The following is a 19,312-nucleotide window of genomic DNA, read 5'->3' on the forward strand; positions in this document are numbered from 1 at the left end:
AGTGGTGTTTTCAGAGGCTTAGCTCAGGGCTGTGGGCAGTTTGCACAGGAGGACATAAGAAGGAATATAAGTATTAGAATTCCAGGATTTCTTCAATAGGTATGCCATCACCAACCTTTTTCACTACTTCTGTTTTTAAAAGATTAACCCAAAATTTTTCGTACATGTTGCTCTGTCTGGTCCATGAGAGTGCTGTTGTGAGGCACAGAAGTCCCTGCAGGCATTAGTTTGGGTTTGGAGGCTTCTCAGCAAAGCAGTTTCTTGCCATTTTCTGGTGCTCAGTGACTCCCTCACATTTAGAAATGAATTTATCAGTGCCCAGTGTTAGGTGCTGTAATAGGAAGGCCTGGATGTGGTGCTCACTGCTCTGGGCTGGTGACAAGGTGGGGATCAGGCACAGGTTGGACTCGATGGTCTTTAATTTGGCTTGCTTTTTGAAGTTACCTGATTTTGCCTATGTCTAACATACCACCAAAACCTGTTTTATGCAGCAGCTGTAAAGAAGTAGTTCAAACATCCATATTCAACAGCCTATTCTCCTGGAATTTTCCCTGAGTGGTGATGTGTTCCCTTCCTTCCTCTGGCCCCTCTCTTCAGGCTACCCAGGCCTGATGTTTATAAATGAAGATAAATGCATTAATGAAGAAAACACTATAACCACACACACTTTATGTGTGCTCCTTGGGAATAAAGCTATATAAAAGTATATCAAAGCAAGTTAGACCTCTGCAGCCCTTGAGCTGTAACAACCCAAATATAATTTTTCAGGTTTTGCTGTTTGTTTGGGGTTTTGGGTTTTTTTTCCCCAAAACATATTAGTGGATCCTAATTTTAGGCAGAGAGAAAATTTGATGTATTCAGCCTTACTTAGGTTATGGGAACAGTGGGTTCCCATTCTGGCAGCTCTAATTCTTAAAACATGATTATTTTATACAAATCACCCTCAATAAAATGTCACATAAAAAATGTCCTTTGTTTTAGTGAAACGTAAAATGGGAAAAAAAAGTAAAAAAAAAAAAGTAAAAAGTGACCGCAACAGATAGTTCAGATTTGTGTGCGCAGAGCAGATGAAAAGAGAAGAGGAGATTTTCAAGTTCTGTAACTCTGCCCAGTGACCTCTTTTCCTTCAGGGATGTATTCCAATGCTGCTGATAGCATCTGTTGTCTGTCTCTGGGCTCCCATTAGCTGCTGATTGGGAGGCACAGGAAATGTACCTGTTTCACGTGGCTCTTCCATGCCAGTGGAAATCTCTCTTGGCTGTGTTTTGATAACACACCCAGGCAAGCAGGACTTGGGTACCAGAACTGGGTAATAGATCCATGAGTCATGGGTGGCATATGCTGTCAGAATTACAGGAGGGCTCTGTGCAAGACCTGTTTACTGGGAGCGTGCTGTCCTAGATAGACAAATAAACAGAACAATGGCAAAGGGACTGACTTGGTCTGCAGCATTGAAAAGCACTTTGGCAGTGGCACAGGCACATCCTGAGGACAAGTGTTGTCTTTGTTTTGAGCAGAATTCCTCAGGAGGGCAGATTTATGAATGGTGAGGTTATAGCAAGGTGAGGGTCTCCCAGGGAACAAGGGCCAAGGCAAGAAGAAACGGCCTCAAGCTTTACCAGGGGAGGTTCTTGCTTGATGCCAGAAGAATTTCTTCACTGAAAGGGTGGTTTAGCATTGGCAGGGGCCGCCTAGGGAGGGTTGGAGTCCCTGGAGGTGTCCAAGGAGGTGTCCAAGGAAGGCCTGGATTTGGCGCTCACTGCTCTGGGCTGGTGACAAGGTGGGGATCAGGCACAGGTTGGACTCGATGGTCTTTGAGATCTTTTCCAACCTCAATGATTCTGTGACTCTGTGCTGTTACCTAAACCAGGGGCTGTGTCTAAAATCTGCTGGTTTATTAAAGCTGGGTACATAATTGTCCAAGGTAAAGGAAGTTTTTCATCAGTTTTCTTTCAGAGCAGGTTCTGACAGTTCTGATGCTTCTCTGGAATCTTCCCTTTAGGAAACGAATTACTGTACTTTTTGAGGAATCTCACTGTATGTGAATTGCCAGATAAGAAAAATATGCCAGAGGATGTCAAGAAGCTCTAATGTACCAGAGAACATATCTTGAACTGAGACATGCTTCCAAGCCAAGTGTAAATTAAAATTAAATACCGGTGTGAACGTTTTTCTCTGCAGCTCTTCTTCAGGCCCTGTCCCCACTGAATTCCATCTTGGCTGATCTTTGTAAGGAAAGCAGCATCCTACAGAAAAATCAGAAAGGCATGTAGGAGTGCTGTGGATTTCGTGCTTTTCAAGAATTTTAAAATCCCAGTGTCCTGGGATTTTAAAATTTCAGTGTCCTGGGAGCAGAATCAAGCCCTCTGTCCCTCCATGTAGCCATTCTGCAAGGGAGTTGTTCAGAGAAGGAGCAACTATAGTTAGCCATCTTGCAGGGGTAGTTTGCAAGGGAGTAAAAGTTGGATTTCCTAGTTGTCTTCAGAGACGAAGCCTTGTTGAGCTCATAAGTGCTGCCTTCACACAGGCTAAATTCAAGGAAAGTCTTTCAGAGTATGGATCTTAGAGAAGAGCTGAGTCTGAAGTCCAGGAGATGTAGTGGAAGATTTTACCTGCTGGTGCCTCCTATTTGCTTGTTGATAGTTTTGAAGGGCAGAACGTTGCTGGGCCGGCAGGCGGAGGGTATTCCATGCACTCCATGGTAACAGGACTTGGAAGTGAATCTCCCAAAGATCTGCAAACACACAACTGAAGGCCATGTGTGTAGCCTCAGGTAGCAAACCCTGTCCCTTGGAAATGCAGGCTTTGACTACATTATATCCTCCTCTTTCCCCTTTTCCCGTTTTGCCTGCAGAGTTCCGACCAGCTCTGGGCTGAATCTGGGCCGTTTCAGGAAGGAGGTGGTTGTCTGTAGGATCTTGACTCCATTTACTGCAGATGTGAGAGGACGCAGGGAACAGCGGGAGGAAAACGGAAAATCTGGCAGGAAGGACTGAGGGATTTTTGTCTGGGGAGACTGGACTTTGCTTAAAGTTTCAGCAGAATTATGAACAATTAATTTAATTTTGTGTCTGTGTCACAGCATGTGTTTGCTTCCCTTTCTCTGAGGAGCCCAGTGTGACACCTTGGGTGGCTCTCACCTGTGTCCCACAGCTGCAGAAGCCTGTGAGAGTCAATTTGAAATGCAGTCAATGTCTACAGAATTTGCTGAGAGAATGATGATTTGATTTAAAATATCTGTACTTCTTCATCTGCAAAGAATGGGGGGTCTTGGGGGGAAGAAGCTGTTTCTGAAGCATACAGATGCAGGAGTTGTCAGTGCCAGAGGGAACTCCTGAAATTGTTTCTCTACAGGAGGCTGGAATAATTTATGGCAAATTTTATATGGATTTACTTGGATAAATCAAAATGGGTGAAACAAGTGTCTCCTTAAGGAGGAAAGAATCTGGGTAAGATAGTCTGTGATTGGAGCTTTGAAGATTGTTGCAACCATGACTGTATTTCTTATACAGCTCTTGCACGTAATTTTAAAGACAAATTGAAAAGACAACCTAGACTTTCTCATGTCCCACTCTTACAACAGACACTTTGGAAATGAGTACAAATGGATCTGACAGCACCCCACAGTGTCCCACAGCTGGTGGGACTGAGTGGAGGATGACAACTGACCCTCGCTGTGAGGAGCTGGAGGAGGACAGGGAGCTTTGCCAGTGTTTTGTTTGTTGAAGAGAATCTGTGGCACTTGGGAATCTGGAGCTGTGTTTGTACCATCAGCATAGGCTGATCCTGTCCTGTTCCCAGTGCTCTTCTACTGAGTGCATTCATCACAGACTTTGCTGGAACAGCCTTGCCCTTCCTGGCTTTCTCCCTTTCATCTTTGGCTGCCAGTCTCTGTCATCCTCGCCTTCCTCACCTCTTTGCCACCTTCTCAGCTTTGAGTCCTAATCACTTAATGAAATCTTCCCCTTCTCCTCCAGCCTGAGCATGCCCACAGTTGGAACATGCTGCCCAGGGAAGTGATTGCATCACAGCTCTGGAGGTTTTTAAAAAACATGTAGATGTGGCACTGAAGACATGGTTTCGTGGTGGAGTTGGAAGTGCTGGGTTAATGCTTGGACTTGATGATCATGGAGGGCTTTTCCAATCTAAACTGTTCTGTGATGATTCTCTGAAGTAACACTGACCCTAGAGCTGCCTTCTCTTCCAGTGCACAGGCCACTAGCACACTGCAGTGAAAAGTCTGACAGAAATTTTTGACAGGTTCAAAACAAAGTATTTTTTGTGGGACCTTTTTCAGGAAACTGTAGAATCATTTTGTCAGGAACACACTTGGCACACAAGAAATCCAAACAGAATGGCTGAAATCTGGCAAAGGCCGAAGGAACTGAAGACAGCATCCTCTAATGGGAAGTGTCAGACTATCTTAATAAGACTACCAGTCCAGCCTGGAATAATACTGTAGAGGCCTGGAGCAGGAGGCACACAATGCTGAGAGGGGAAATGACAATTTTTTCATAATTAAATGCACAAGGTTTGTAAACAATGCTGATATCTTTAAAATGTGCACATTTTAAAAACTCTTTTGTGTCCCAGTCCTATAGTGTGTGTTAAAAGCAGCAAGTTATGTTGTGGTTGCATTGGGTTGAGATCTTTTTTTCCTCAGGAAGTGTTTGCAGTCACCCCATGTTCAGCAGAATCGAGTTTGTGTAAGATAAGGAATAGAGGAATGCCTGTGCCAGCTTGGAGCCCTGGTCAAAATACACGGATCTCCTGTTGCTTGGGAAGAAAATAAAGCTCCTATAATAACATCTTGAATAAACACACCCAGAAGTGAAGTGTCTTCTTCACCCCAAGGCAGAAAGTGGTTGGGTTTGTCCTTCCAGTTGAGGGCAGGTGGATTCCAGTTTGTGGCTTTAGTCCTATCCACCTGAATGATTTGGTTTCTGGAAAACAACCACAATCCTAATAGCAGGGAAATCACATAGAATGAGATAGGATAGATAAAAGGTTGCTTATAATATTGTAGGTGAGGAATGATAACCTGACAAGATGCTGTCCTTAGATAAATTTTGACCTCCAGAACACACCCCTTTGTGGGGATTTTTGCCTGTCTCTTTTGCCTGGCAATGTGTTCTGCATTGAGAGAAATTTTCCTGTAGGCTGAAGGAGTTAATGCAGAGCTGGATGACAGATTAGTCCAGGACCGGCTGTGATTTGGAGAAAGGGAACTATCTCAAATAGCTGGCCAGCTGCCACGGGGATAGATGGCTTGGAAAACAGACAGGGAGAGCTCTGGAGCAGCTTTGGGTGAGGATTATTTGTCCACTAGTTTAACCACTGTGCTGCAGAGCCTGACTGACACACACAAAGTGCCTTCTGTTTATATCAAGAAAAATTTTTAGCAAACACATGTTTTATCTCTGAGCTGCTAATAAATTGAGTAGGAAACTCCTCTTTTATTTCCCTCCAATGTGTGTGAAAAATAGGGAAAAATATTTTGATTAGAACATTTTCACTCCCTTTTCTTCTCTTGGTGCTGTTCTCCAGCCAGCTGTTGAGCTGATGAGGAGTGTAGAAGGGCTGTGAGAAGGGAGATTTTCTGAAAATCAGACACATTTCTATGGGAGTTGAATGATTCAGAATTGTGTTCCACATAATTTACCAGGGATCTCTTGCAGTACAGATAAGAAGTCTGCCAAGCAGTAGTGCAGCTGAAGAGGTTATTTCCGTCTTCACTCTCCTGGCCACAGCTGGTAGGTGGGATGTTTCAAAAAGGGGAAATTAAGAGTCAGGATATGGTGATTGAACTCCCCATGATACCAGATCAGCATTTGGGGTTTTGTAGGTATATAAAAGTGCTGCTGTACTTTTGAATGGTGAATTTTAATTATTGCAAGCAATTTAAAGCTGCTATTTTTTTTTTTTTTTTTACCAGCAGTTTGGTCACCTAGATGACACAAGTGAATCGCCTCAATCCACTTCTCTGTGAAAAAGGAACCACAGTGAAAATATTGCCATTACATTGGACTTCTCACTGGCAGTCTTTGCTGGGAGGAGGAGGATGATTGGAAGGATTAGAACAGCAAATTTTCCTTAAAGTCCTGTTTTCTGGAAAATTTTCCACTATGTTAATATCTGCCAGAGCAACACCAAAAGCATTAGCAAAGGCAAGATGTTAGGGCAGCAGTATTTCTGGGGTTGTCAAAACCTGCTGGTTTCTTTGCCAGGAAACACCTGGAGCTGACTCTGTCCTGGCATACTCCTCCTTGCTTGAGTGGAGTTCTGCAAGTGGGAAAGGCTCCAGACAAAAGGCCAGTGTTGACATAGTTGTGGTCTCTCCAGGCCATGGTTGAGACACATCACTAGGGTGGTATGAGGGGAAGTTTCCATTAACAATTGTTCCCGGCTTGCTTCCACCACCACCACCACTGTGGGGCTCTGCAACTGGATTTCCAAAAGAGCTTAATGCTCAAGAGTTCTCATTTCAGCAACTTAAACAGAGGGGCTAAGTTCTTTCCAAAACACTTGGCAGTCATCTGCCCCCATTGAAAACAAAGCTCAAGCATATTAAACAGTCCAGCCACTTCGCCGTTGTGAAAATTTGGCCGCCCTTATGAGCACAGTGTTTAAATAAGGCAGACCCTGGCAAAGGCACGCTGGGCATTGAGGGGCCTTACCTTGCAGGGTGGGTTTCCTCCTTGGCCAATTCCTTGTGCATGGGAGGCTCCAAGCAGCCCTTCCTGTGGCTGTTGTGACAGCTGGGGGGAGCGTGCTGATGCTGCTGGGCGCATGACACTCAGACTGCTGTGCTTATTTGACCTACCTGTGATCGCGAGGAATTTAGCGCATAAAAATAACACCCCAAACGACTCTGGCGGGAGGATGCAGAGGGAAAAGTGCCGCGCACAGCCAGGGAGAGGAGCCTGGGGAACAATGTAACGCTCCCGCAGTGACAGCAGTGCCAAGGCCAGCACAGCCCACGCTGTCGTCTTGGATTACAGCAAGTTCCAGCACCACGGAGATGTCATGGCCACCGGCCAGCAAACTAACGAAGACAGGTTCCTGGCTTGCACTATTGGCAAAACTTGATAGAATAAATAAAAATGTCCCGGGTGCCAGGAGTTGCCCAATGTAAAATGCTGGACAAAGCATTTTCTGGTTTTTCTGCCTGGGGGCTTGAGATACCCTCGTTAACTCTGTTGTTTTTTGATGGAGTTGCCGATCGTTTGCAGGAGCGTGACAGAACAGAGACTGGCAGAGGTGTATGTGCCGTGTGGGTGTAGGATAACTCACAGGGCAGCACTCTTGGGACTCCTAGTGACGGTGTTGAGACACATGGTTTGTTCAGGCTTTAGTGAGCACCATTCCCCTTGAATGAGCTTCTTACTGGCATGGGAACATCTTGTGTTTGCTGAGGGCCAGGTCTGTAGTCGTGAGAGCTTCTAGAGCAGGGAAGAGGAAACGTGGAGCAAGGCAGGACCCTGACTGCCGTGTCTTCTCCCAGACCACTGTGGAGGTGCATCACTGTTTTGCTCTTGCATTGCTCAGATGCAATGCCTCGATTTTCCCATGTTTAAAAGGAGCAGTTTTGCCCTTGTAAAATTTCTTGAGGCCAGGGACTACAGAGCTCGTGGAATTGTGTCATATGGCACATTATAGATAAATGATAATATGCCAACTGATCCTCTATATCAAGAACTTCAGCAATATTTAAATACAGGCTCTCTCACGTGGGACAGTTAAAAAGCTGGGCCAGATTTCACAATCCATTTGACTTTTAGAAACACCCTGCAGGCTCACTAGAAATATTATAAAAGTACTCAGAGCTCACGTCTTGCTTCATTTTTGTATTTATTACAGAACACGCACCATTTCCAGGTGCAAACATCTGTGCATTTGTCTGCAGTAAGAAATACCTGGCTGCTCCGGAACGGGCATTCACCCAAGGAGCTTTTTCCTGTGTTTCCTCCTTTAAACGAGGCAGTGGCAGCCCATCCATCCATCCATCCATCCATCCATCCATCCATCCATCCATCCATCCATCCTTCCATCAGCGATGGATCGGCCCCACGGCCGGAGGGGCTGCCGGGGTGCGCGTCCCTTGACGGGAGGTGACACCGGGCCAGGGAGGTGACTCGGACCCGCACACCGCCGTCTCCAAGAGGGATGAAGCTTGTGAGAAACCCCTCCGCAGCCACAGCCGTGCTGGCCGAGCCTCCCCCGGGCTGTCCCGGTTATCCCGGAGCGCTGCGCTGGGAACGCACTCCCAATCACCCGCGGCACCGCGGGCGGGCCGGGGAAATGTCGCTGCCGCCGCCGCTTCTCGGTTGTGTTAACGGGGGGACAGCTGGAAACGCCACGTTCCCAACCTCGAGAGCGGGGAGAAGCCGCTGGCAGCGCCAGTTCCCCGCTGGATTAACCGGGACAGCGGGCAGCGCCACGTTTCCAGCAGCGTGTCCCGAGGCAGGGGCGGCAGCGCTCCGCAGTGGCGCGGTGCGTGCAGCATCTTTTCCTCCCGCTCCCTCTCCTGCAGCCGCATCTGCCTTTTGAGAACTTTGATCCTTTTTTTCTCCTCTCCCCGGCCCTCACCAGCCTTTCCTGGAAGCTGATTTTATCAGCTCTAAAACAGGAGTTACAAAAGCTCTCCCGCAATTCCCCCGGTGCATTTTCCGTGCATTTCCCTTATTATTAAAATAAAAACTACATTGTTAATGCTGGCCTTGGAATTAGAAATGGCGTGTAATGTTTACTGTTTTACACCCCAAATATTGCACATGTGGGCACAAGTGAGGAAATATTACACAGCCACAGGATGTTTTTGTAGTTATCATGAAAGCCATCCTATCACTAAAGTCAAAGTGAATTAGCAAATAGCCAAAATTATAAAAGAATATCTGCTTCAATCAGAAGTCCTCCCTCTGAAGTCTGTGAGGCTTCTACTTCTGAGGCATGTGAAAACTTCTGAAAATTTGCTCCCGGGGATAGTCCATGTTTAGGCAGCTGACTTCAGGATCCTATTTTTAGAACCTTTGGTTGAGATTTTAAATTGGATTTTTAGTGGGATTGGTGCCGGAATTTATGCTGTAGGATCTTGAAGGCTTTATCTAAAATCAAAAAGAGAAAAATGGGAGATATATCACTCATTTTCCAGGGATACGCTCCTTTTTATTAGATTTTATATATCATAAAAGAGAAATGCAGCATCAATAAGTGTCTTCTTCATTTTTGCAGTGCATCTTTAAGGGATCTTAGTAGCCTTTCATGTTGCTGGTTTTTAGAATATCCCTGGTAGGATTTCATAAAGAATAAATAGCAGTCTCCTTGGAGTTCATTAGCACAGCTGAAAGTACACTTTCATGAGATACTATTCATGGCAAGTACAGTATGTTGTTTGATTGTAAAATAAACATACCCTCAGAGGTATAACTGCGAGAGTTTACAGTGTGCTGATAGATCTGAACTAAATGACAGTACTTATCATCTGTTCCTGAGGATCGGATCCTAATAAAGTGGCAGCAATACATTTTCTGCCTGCAGTCCAGTGCAATTCAGTGTTGGATTCAGTGATGTTATGTGGGAATCCAAGATTAGCAACCAGAGTTAGGAACAGATTCTGAATATAAAGGCCATTAGCATGTCTGGATCAGAATATGCACCTTGCAGAATGGGCAATCTAGTATTTAGCAAGCCTAGATTCCAAATTCCAAGGGAAAGCTGAAAGAATTATTGCCTGTAAACTATGCAGAGATCTTCTAAAACGCTTTGATACAATTAACATATTTTTTCTAACCCAGCTGTATTTATCCTGTATTTCTGCAGGTCAGATCTTGCCAGCAAACCGGAACACACCGAGCCCCATTGATCCTGAGACTATCCAAGTTCCTGTTGGTTATGAACCTGACCCTGCAGATCTTGCTCTGTCCAGCATTCCTGGCCAGGAGATGTTTGACCCTCGCAAGCGCAAGTTCTCCGAAGAGGAGCTGAAGCCCCAGCCCATGATTAAGAAAGCTCGCAAAGTCTTCATCCCAGATGACCTGAAGGTAATTTGGAACTGGTGACAAGGTGATTCCTACAGGGTCTCTGACAGTAGCTCAGGTTTGAAGCATGAATCTCTTTTGTCATGTAAGGTAAATCTTTGAATCTAAATGTGACTTTGCTGTAGAATAAAACTGTTCAGTGTTCTGAATTAGACTGAAGGGAGGATGTCCCTTATTAGTTATGCAACAGTTGAAATTCATGAGCTCAATATTCATTTCCTTTGTATGCCAGAAGCTTCCTGCTTGACCTTGGACAAGCTTGCTTTGTCCCATATTTCCCACTTATGAAACAGCCTGATCATATTTCCTTTTTCTTCATCCTCTTTCTATTCATGTTTCCTTTTTCTTCATCCTCTGTCTATTCAGTACAGCCTGTGAATCCTTCAAGGAGAATGGAGGACCCTGATGACAAGCTGAAGTATATTGTGTCTTATTTGGAAGTTGCTGTAGTTCTGTGTTTATTAATGATAATGAGTGAGAACACTATAGTAAAAACTATTTCACAAATATATATTCACTAATCCAGGTGAAAGAATCTAGACAAGTGGTAGGAAAACAGAAGAAAACAGAATTTTTCTGCCGAGAGGTGTGTTTTAATACAATATGTAACATACAATACTACACCAATGTGTTAGAAAAAAGAGTCTGTGCCACTCACTGCTTCTGAGATGTGAAGAGTAAAGTACATGAAGATAGCAGGAAAATGGATCCAGCTTATCAAACACTCTGAATATTATTTGCAAAGTTGTTTTTCCAGTATGTGCTTTCCAAGAGGATCTCTTTTATCAGAGGCAGTCAGGGCAGAATTTCATTCTGCTGTTACTACTGCCCCCAAGAGACACAGCCTGAGAGGCTGCTGGAGTCAGTGGGAATCCCTGGCTGCATGTGCAGGGAGCCTGGGATGCCATGTGTTTGCACCAGATTGACAGCATTAGGGAAAGTAGCTATTTTTATCCCTAAGCATGCTGCAGTGCAAGTTAAAGCCACAGAAATCACAATTGCAGTAGTCTTCAGGCTGCTGTCACTCAGCTTTCCTTTGCAAAGGTTTGCCTGCACCTTGTTGCTTAACTGGGCAAGTTCTACTGCCTGTGTTGCCCTGTTGGGTTGCAGTGCCCAAGGGAGAGGTATTTGCTGCAGGAATGGCTGGAGTTTCTCCCTTTGTCACACCTCCCAGGTACCCTTACGCATCAAAGCAAGCTTTTGGCAGAGGTCCTGTTGGCCAGAGGTGGAAGCCAGCAGTGCAGCACAGGAGTGAAGCAGGAGCTCAGGGTCTCTCATTCCCTCAGGATCATCCCATGGCTTGCCCTTGACTCATTTCTGAGCACTTGACCCAAGTGCTGCCTCTGCCCTGGCATGTGGAGCAGCCTCTGGGTTCTGGGGGAGGGTAAGCAGATTAGACCAGTCAATCGTCTCTGGGCTGCATGTGATTTGGAAATGCCAGCCTTACCTCTTTCAGGCCTGGATTAAGGGATTTGCCATAGCAATTTGTTAAAATAAAGAGGGATGAAGCCTAGGTGACACACTAATAAATTGCTTAAAGCTGATTTTTATGGAGTGAATTGAGATGGGAAATTATAAACAAGATTTGGGTCATAGCTTTTTGCTCCATGCTTGTATTTTGGAGGGGCCCCATCTAAGTACAGGTGAAGAGCCATTTAGAGATAGTGCTGGCTCCAGATCAGCATTCCTGCACACTTTGTTGGGCCAAACTGAGTTCGAGAACCCTCCTGCCAGCAACTGTTTTGCTCCTGCTTTGCCTTGTGCCACAGCAGAAGGTGCAGAGCAGCAGGATTAGGCTGGGCTGAGGGACCCAGGAGCGGTGGGTGTTTGCTCAGTGCAGCATAGGAGCATCTGGGTCTCCTGCCCTGTGCTGGTAGCTGCACGGGATATGGAAGCATGTTAAGATGAATAAAGAGGGAGTTTGATCTCTGTGACTTGGCCAGGCAGTATGAGAGTTAAGTGGCTGCATCACTCGTACTCTGCAGGGCACTGAACTTCACTTCTCACGAGAGATTCTGCCTGCTTTGTATTTCCTGAGTTGTTCCAAAGTTCTAGAACTTAATTCAGTTATGAAGCAACATCAAAACTTCCATTTTGCTGAAGGCCACTTCAGTGGAAGAGTGGAAAAATCAGGAGAAATACAGTAGTTACTTCAAATCTTTGATACACCAATGCAGTAAGGTGATCTAGAGGCAAGTTTTCAGGGATAACACTTTGGGAATGTGTTAGCTTATGAAACCTCAGGGGGTAGTGGACCTATTTCTGTCCAATGCTTTTTTTTTTCCACAGTCAAAGCCTATTGCACTAATCTCTGTGGTTGGTCCCAGAGCAGCCATCATCACTGTGCCAAGGAATCCTCTTGCAGTGACTTAGTGGTGCAGACAGGAACATTTTGGGGCTCTGTAGAGTGCTTTGAACATTAAAAAAAGAGCAGAGCAATAGATGAAATGGGTGACAGCAACACAGACAGTGAGCCAGGTGTTGGCTGGCAGTGCTGAGCAGGGCCAGAGGTACCCGGTGCTGCTGCAGCCACCCTGCAGGGTGAGTCATGGCACAGGAAGGTGGATGTGCTAACTAGGTCAGCCTGGATGGGAGATGGGTTGTACCTTCAGAACATTGCTTCACTTTTCCTTGGAGGAATTCCCTGTCAGGAGGATGAGGGGGTTAGTTGTAAGCACTTTGACAGAAACATGTGAGGGCATCTGTGCTGCCAGGGCAGATTCTGCCGTGCAAAGCTGTAACTCCAGTTCTGCCATGCCATGGGGAGACACTGGAGCCACCCGTGTGGCTGCTGGGAGCTGCTGGGCACCTGTGGGCTCCATATTTTCTGAGCCTGAGAATTGCTGAGCTCTTCCCAAGGGAAACTTTTCAACAGTTTTTCTTTTTCCCAAAACAACCTTGTGTAAACAATATTCCTTTCCCATAACAACAGGTGTTGTTTGCTATTTCTGTTACTGAGCCAATGGAGAGGTGTCAGCACTATGGACCAATAACGTGCCTTTAGCACAGCGTGTTATAAAAGGGCTGAATTGTAAATAAACCTTCTGATTTCTGCTGCCTCCTGACTGGAGTCAGGTATCTTTATTTCGTGTCCTATTGCGACAGGCAGCTTGCTGTTGTACACTACAAGGACACAGACTCTGACTTCAGAAGGTTGAAAATTACTCCTTTATTTTTGGAATGTGTTTCTCTTTTATATTATTTTACACAGACCAATTTGATTGGTGAAACAAAGACAGACTTCTTCAATCACATTGGTCAGACCAGAGGGACATCAAGAAGAAGTCCCTCCTAGGAAAAGGAATGAAAACCAGAGTTACAACTACAAAAACATGTCTCTTTGTTGCCTTGATTTTTCAGCCTTTTGATGTTTACATTCTGCACTGGAGCTTTCTCACTAATATAAGCAAAGAGTGATGTTTGGTAAATAAAACATTCCTTTCCAGGGGGAAGGACAAATTGATGGACTTCTAGGTTGACCAGTGGGGTCAGAGAGGTGTTAACCTCATCCCCCAATCCCTGATCAAATTCCAAAGACTATATCAGTCAAGATCCCAAATAAACTTGCTTCTTTCTTGTTTCACAGCCTGAAGGGTGAGTGTGGTTTTTTCATGTCCATCTAGCAACATCCCTTGTTTACAGAAAACTTCCCTGGGAAAAGAATTTCATAAAACCAAAACATCTCAGGCATGAAAACGTGGCTACATGAGCTCTGTTTTTTTTGGGTTTTTTTAACCAAAACCTAACACCTCTGTTTGCTTCTGTGTGTGTGTGTGTGTGTGTGTGTGTCACGAGCAGGACGACAAATACTGGGCGCGACGCAGAAAGAACAACATGGCAGCGAAGCGCTCGCGGGACGCACGGCGGCTGAAGGAGAACCAGATCGCCATCCGCGCCTCCTTCCTAGAGAAGGAGAACTCGGCCCTGCGCCAGGAGGTGGCCGACCTGAGGAAAGAGCTGGGCAAGTGCAAGAACGTCCTGGCCAAGTATGAAGCTCGGCACGGCCCCCTGTAAATCTGAAAGGGGGGGGAAGTGGCTTTGTTTTTATTTTTTTCTTTTTTCTTTTTTTTTTTTCTTTTTTTTTTCTTTTTTTTTCTTTTTTTGTCGCGCGGGTTGGCATTTGACTAGATGGACAATGTGTTTCCTGTTTGATAGCACCACACCCAAACCAACCTTTTCTGTCTTCAGCACTTTACCAGAAGCAGAAACAAAACTAACTTCATGTTGGGTTTTTTTGTTGTTTTGGTTTGTTTTTTTCTTTTTTTTTTTCCCTTTTTGTTTCCGTGTTGTATGTGTCCCTGCGTGTGTGTGTGTGTGTGTGCACACGTGTGTGCCCAGGTCTGTGTCTGTGGGTGTGCATGTGTGTGGGTGCTCAGCACTTCCCATTTTTATCAGCCCTTTTCAAAGGGTGCCACATTTTTACCTGGACTGTTGAGAAACCGCCATAGTAAGCTTTTTATTACCTTTTTTTTTTTTTTTCTTCAGTGCTGCTTCAGAGTAGGGGTTTTATGTTCTCGTAATCAGTTCCATCCTCCTGATTTTACTTGGAAAGATCCCAGCATAAATTACAAAAAAAAAAAGGAAAAAAAAAAAGAAAAAAAGAAAAAAAAAGTAGATCTCAGTTTTTTTTTGAGAGTAACAAGCTATCATTTTAAGTCTGTCTAATCAGAAAAGTTAACATGCTAATAAAGTGCACAAATAATAATTTAGTACTACACTGCAGAACTATTAATTTATAGATCGCTTTTGTTGTATTTTTTAAGTTTTGGTGATAATTGTCTTCAGAATTTAAAAGTGCTGTTAGACTGAGTTTAGCTATACTCATGATAGATCCCATAAAGGCTTCTCTGTAGCTACTAAGGTTCCTTTTCTCTCCACGGACCCCAGGTAGGTAGGTAGGAGTTGTTGGTAGAGCACAGAGTGTGTACCTTGCACTGCCTGTACCTGAAGCAATAATCCTGCGTGCATGCTGCCCGGACGTTCCCAATGGACGTGGGGTGGTTCCCTACCCAACAGGAGTCTAGGTGTCTTTAACAAGGAGTTCCAAAAAGTCCCAGACACGTTCCCATGAGCATGCTGACCGTGTCCCTGCCGTGGGGGGAGCGCATGTGTAAGGAGCAGGATCATTAGTTGAAAAACGAGAACAAAATTAAATAGCATCAAATCAGATCTGATGTCAAAATCAGAGGGGCTTTTCTGTTTTCAGTTAGTTACTCCATTTTGTGATTACAAGTTGAATAAATACCTAAATTAAGTTGGTTTTTCCCCATGTTTTGTAATATATTTTCTGTGGATTATATCTTGCTGTTTAAAAAAAAAATCACTTTTATTGAGTTAGAAGTCACTGGTTTGCAAAGCCCATTTTTTCCTAGTGATTGTTGTTTTGAGTGTGACATGAACTGATGGTTCTGAACTTTGTTGTTTTAAACTCTCTGCTTTTGAACATGTATGTTCTAATATAAAGTGGACTTCTGAAAAATGAATGTAAGAGACACTGGTGTATTTCAGAGGGGGGATGGTGTTGTCACATACTGTGGTTAATCCAATCAATCTAAGTGTTTACTCTAGACCAAAAGGATAGATATTATAAAATGTATAAAGTTTATACAGAATAATTATAGTATGTTTGTTTTGTACAGTATTTTTCAAGTACAAATACTGACAATGTATTTTGAAAGGCATATATATAACAAAAAGAAGAAGCTATTCCATGTTTAAAATATATAGCAAAGATATATATTCTCCATTATGTATAGAAAGGAAATGCTTAGGGGTTTGTTGGTTGTTGTTTTCTTTTTTTTTTTTTTTTTTATCTGTAATATTTTAAGCCTGGCACACTGGCATGTTCTGTGCTTTAAATTAAATTTTTGTGGAAGTAATATGGCTTTCCAGGATGTTACATATTACTGAAAAAGAGAGACTTTTTTATTTTTCATCAGAAACACATAAAGAAACTGTTTAACAGGGACGAAGCACAACATGGATTTTAGTCAACTATTGATTGGACATTACAACATTTTGTAATGGCAGAAAAAATAACATATAACACAATACCACTCATGGTCATTTCCAATCTGCTGCTTCTGCTAGAATCTGTTTCCAGCTGATTTTTCTTTTTTGTTATAAACAGCTCAGATCCTGCACACAGCTGTGTGCACTGCATACAGTTAGTCACGTGAGGAAAATACGGTGCTACATGTCTTGCTCACAGTTTTCTAAGTGTTCTGACATTATTTTCAAATAAAAAGGTTGTTCATTCCATTAAATCATTACTCATGCTTCAGGAGATGGCTGCAGAGAACTCAGCATTTTGGTCAGCATTAAAACCACCCTTGCATGGATGGCATTTCTCCAGTATTTTTCCACCAACATACCTGGCTTGTGGGTGTCCTGTAAAGTGCAGTGCTTGCCTGTGGACCATTTGTTCAGCAAATTCAATTTTCCATGTGCTGCAGGAAGGTTTGGAGTGCAGTGAGTTGTTAATCCCTAAAGGTCAGCAGAAGGCACTGCAGGGGACAGGAAGCTCTGGCACAGTCGGGGTCCCTGCTGCAGCCACTGGTTTTCCCTATGGCTCAGAGCTGCTGTGGACACATCTTTAACAGCAACAGTCTCAAATCAGCCCCACAAAGGGAGTTTTTGGAGTGACCCAAGAACAGAGTGAGGTCAGTGGTGCCACTGCTAGGGCAGGTTGCGACCACAAAACTTTGTGTAACGTGCAAAAAGCAGCTTGGTTAAAAAAAAAAAAAAATAAAAAAAATTCGTTTTTTTGGCAGGGAAGGGGTGGGATGAAGATATCACAGGTTTGTTGAGGCATGGCCACAGAGGAGCACAGGGGTTCCTGGCTCTAGAGCTGCTCCTGTGCCTCCTGCTCCTACCCTGGGACTAGGATGTCACAGCCTGCAGCTTCTCTTTTGGGGTGGGGACTTTCTGAGCAGCCTGTGGGACTTAGGCACTCCCCACTTCTGTGGGACTTAGGTACTCTGTCTGCTCTGAAAAGCTCACCTGGGGGAAAACAACCAAACAAAATAGAAAAAAAAAAGGCAAAATATGTGGGCTTAAAACTTTGGAAATCAATCCCCAGGTTCACTATCCCTTAAATAAAAATGAAAATAAGTAAATGAAAATTCAGCTCATTTTCAGTTCCCAAGGACAGCTCAGCTGGGCTCGTCACACCTCTGATGGCTTTGTTTGCTCATGAAGGAGCTTTTAGGTATAAGAAATTGTAATTTTATAAAAACAGAAATATATATATTTGCAGAATAATTAATAGCTTATCTAAATAATTCACTGACCTCTATTACACTATAAGCATTGGTAAAATGCTTGTCTTCTCTTTTGTTTTGTTGTTTTGTTTTTTTTTTTTTCTGAAACTTAGAAGTGGATTTTTTCTTTTTACAAAAGAATGCCCTCTAGAAGTCAGTGGACTGGAGATGGATTTGTGTATCTGAGCACCTTGTGGGAAAGCCCGTGGCAGAGGAGGTAGGGCAGGGGTATTTCTGTTTGGAGGTGGTGCTGAAGGCACTAAACCAAGCACCATGGAAATAAGTTCTGACTTGAATCCACAAAAGCAAGAAATTCAGAATGCAGGGGAGGAGCCGGAGCAAGCACCAGGGTTGGGATCGGTTCAGACCCCTCTCATTTGAATATCTTGCCTCTGTGGGTTTGTAATACCCCCAATTATTGCTTTAAAATTATTTTTGCATGTAATTTTACAATAGAGATGTGCTGTTTATTTTTATTTTGTTGACTTTTTTATGTGAAGAGAAAGAAATTATATTAAAACTTATATGTGATCAACCATCGTATTTCTGGCAACACCACAAGAGACAGAATTAAATACAAGTTTAACAAATAGATCAAATAATCTGTATGACAAGAAATGGTTTGCATCCTGTATGCTGTTCAGCCCAAATACCTTTTTTTTTTCTTTTTTTTTTCTTTTTTTTTCTTTTTTTTTTTTTTTTGTCTGTTATTCTTAATGTTTAATAAACTTTTAAATTTTTCTTCTCTCAGCTTTTGGTGTATCAGTGGTGTATCAGGGCATGGGGCTTTTGGGAGGGAATTTTTCTCCCCCATCCTCTGGTCTGTCCCACCAGGGGATGAATCCCAGATGATTTGGGGAGGGCAAATATCCCCCAACCTTCCGAACTGGCACCAGGGTTGGGTGTAACCACAGCAAAGGCGTATTTACATGAGATAAAATAATTCATATTATACTATAATTAGTGCTATTTACTATTTTAACAAAAATACTTATATATATATATATATGTAAGTAATAAAGCAGTACAGTGGAAGCACCATTTCCATATATGCATTATACACTTTATGTATCATGAGATGTGATCATGTGTTAATCCACTGTAAACTCATACAGTAAATTCATAAAAATGCTGCATATCCAAGAGTACTTTTTATTGTAGCATACAACATAACTCACTAATTTTACTCTCTAACTAATATTTTATATGGACTACATAACAGATAATACATACTACAAGCTTTTAGATACCTAGTTTATATAGATACAGCCTGGGAGAGAAAAAACTAACTCAGGACTAACCCTTCCTGTACACAAGTTATTAAATATGTGTACAGATGTATCTATATATTTATAGCTGGGTACAAAGCATGATATATAGGCACACATACCTATAAAAGTCTGCATTTTAATATACATAGTACCCATTATGCACAAAATATGTGTTTTAATAACACGCTGACTCAATCCCCCCTCTGTGTGTGCATGCTTTCATTAGTTTAAAATATATAGCTATAATATAAATTCATATCTTTTAATACACAAAGATATGTGTGTATATAAATTTATAAATATATAAATTAAAATTGCATTTTCATATACCATGATTATCATAATTGCTTTTAGCTTCTTATTTTTCTACACCTTTATAAATATATCCGTAACTTTATTAATACAAAGGTTTGTAATGAGACAGAAAGTGTATTTGGTCTAATAGCCACAAACACACACACACATACATCTGCACAAGCACATACATCTCTGTGCATCCATAGAGCTGCACATTGGCTAATTATACTTTCATAGAGAACATTTAACAGCATTTATTGTATTAATAAACCTTTATAACTTTTTTAAAAAATTATTTTATTGCTACAAAAGTCTGGTTTTGCCATATATGTTATGCACAAACTACAATTGCTACAAAAACACAGTGTGAGCACACACATCCTTGTAGTTCTTTCTCTCTGTGTTTTATATATTTACAAGTTTAATAACTTCATTTAGGCTACCA

General features: G+C 42.9%; 1 protein-coding gene across 2 annotated transcripts in view; it reads left to right on the forward strand.

Annotated features, from left to right (window-relative positions):
- HLF (HLF transcription factor, PAR bZIP family member) overlaps positions 1-18,049 on the forward strand; it is a 36,544-nt gene extending 18,495 nt beyond the window's left edge. The window contains exons 3-4 of one of the 2 annotated variants that reach the window (XM_083874550.1): positions 9,820-10,040; positions 13,836-18,049. In XM_083874550.1, the coding sequence (XP_083730676.1) occupies positions 9,820-10,040; positions 13,836-14,051 (437 nt within the window). In that variant the 3' untranslated portion in view covers positions 14,052-18,049. The other variant, XM_083874551.1, reaches the window with a different exon arrangement.
- Positions 18,050-19,312: the final 1,263 nt, after the last annotated feature.

This window comes from Zosterops lateralis, assembly GCF_965231275.1.
Source record: "Zosterops lateralis genome assembly, chromosome: 18".
Classification (NCBI taxonomy): domain Eukaryota; kingdom Metazoa; phylum Chordata; class Aves; order Passeriformes; family Zosteropidae; genus Zosterops; species Zosterops lateralis.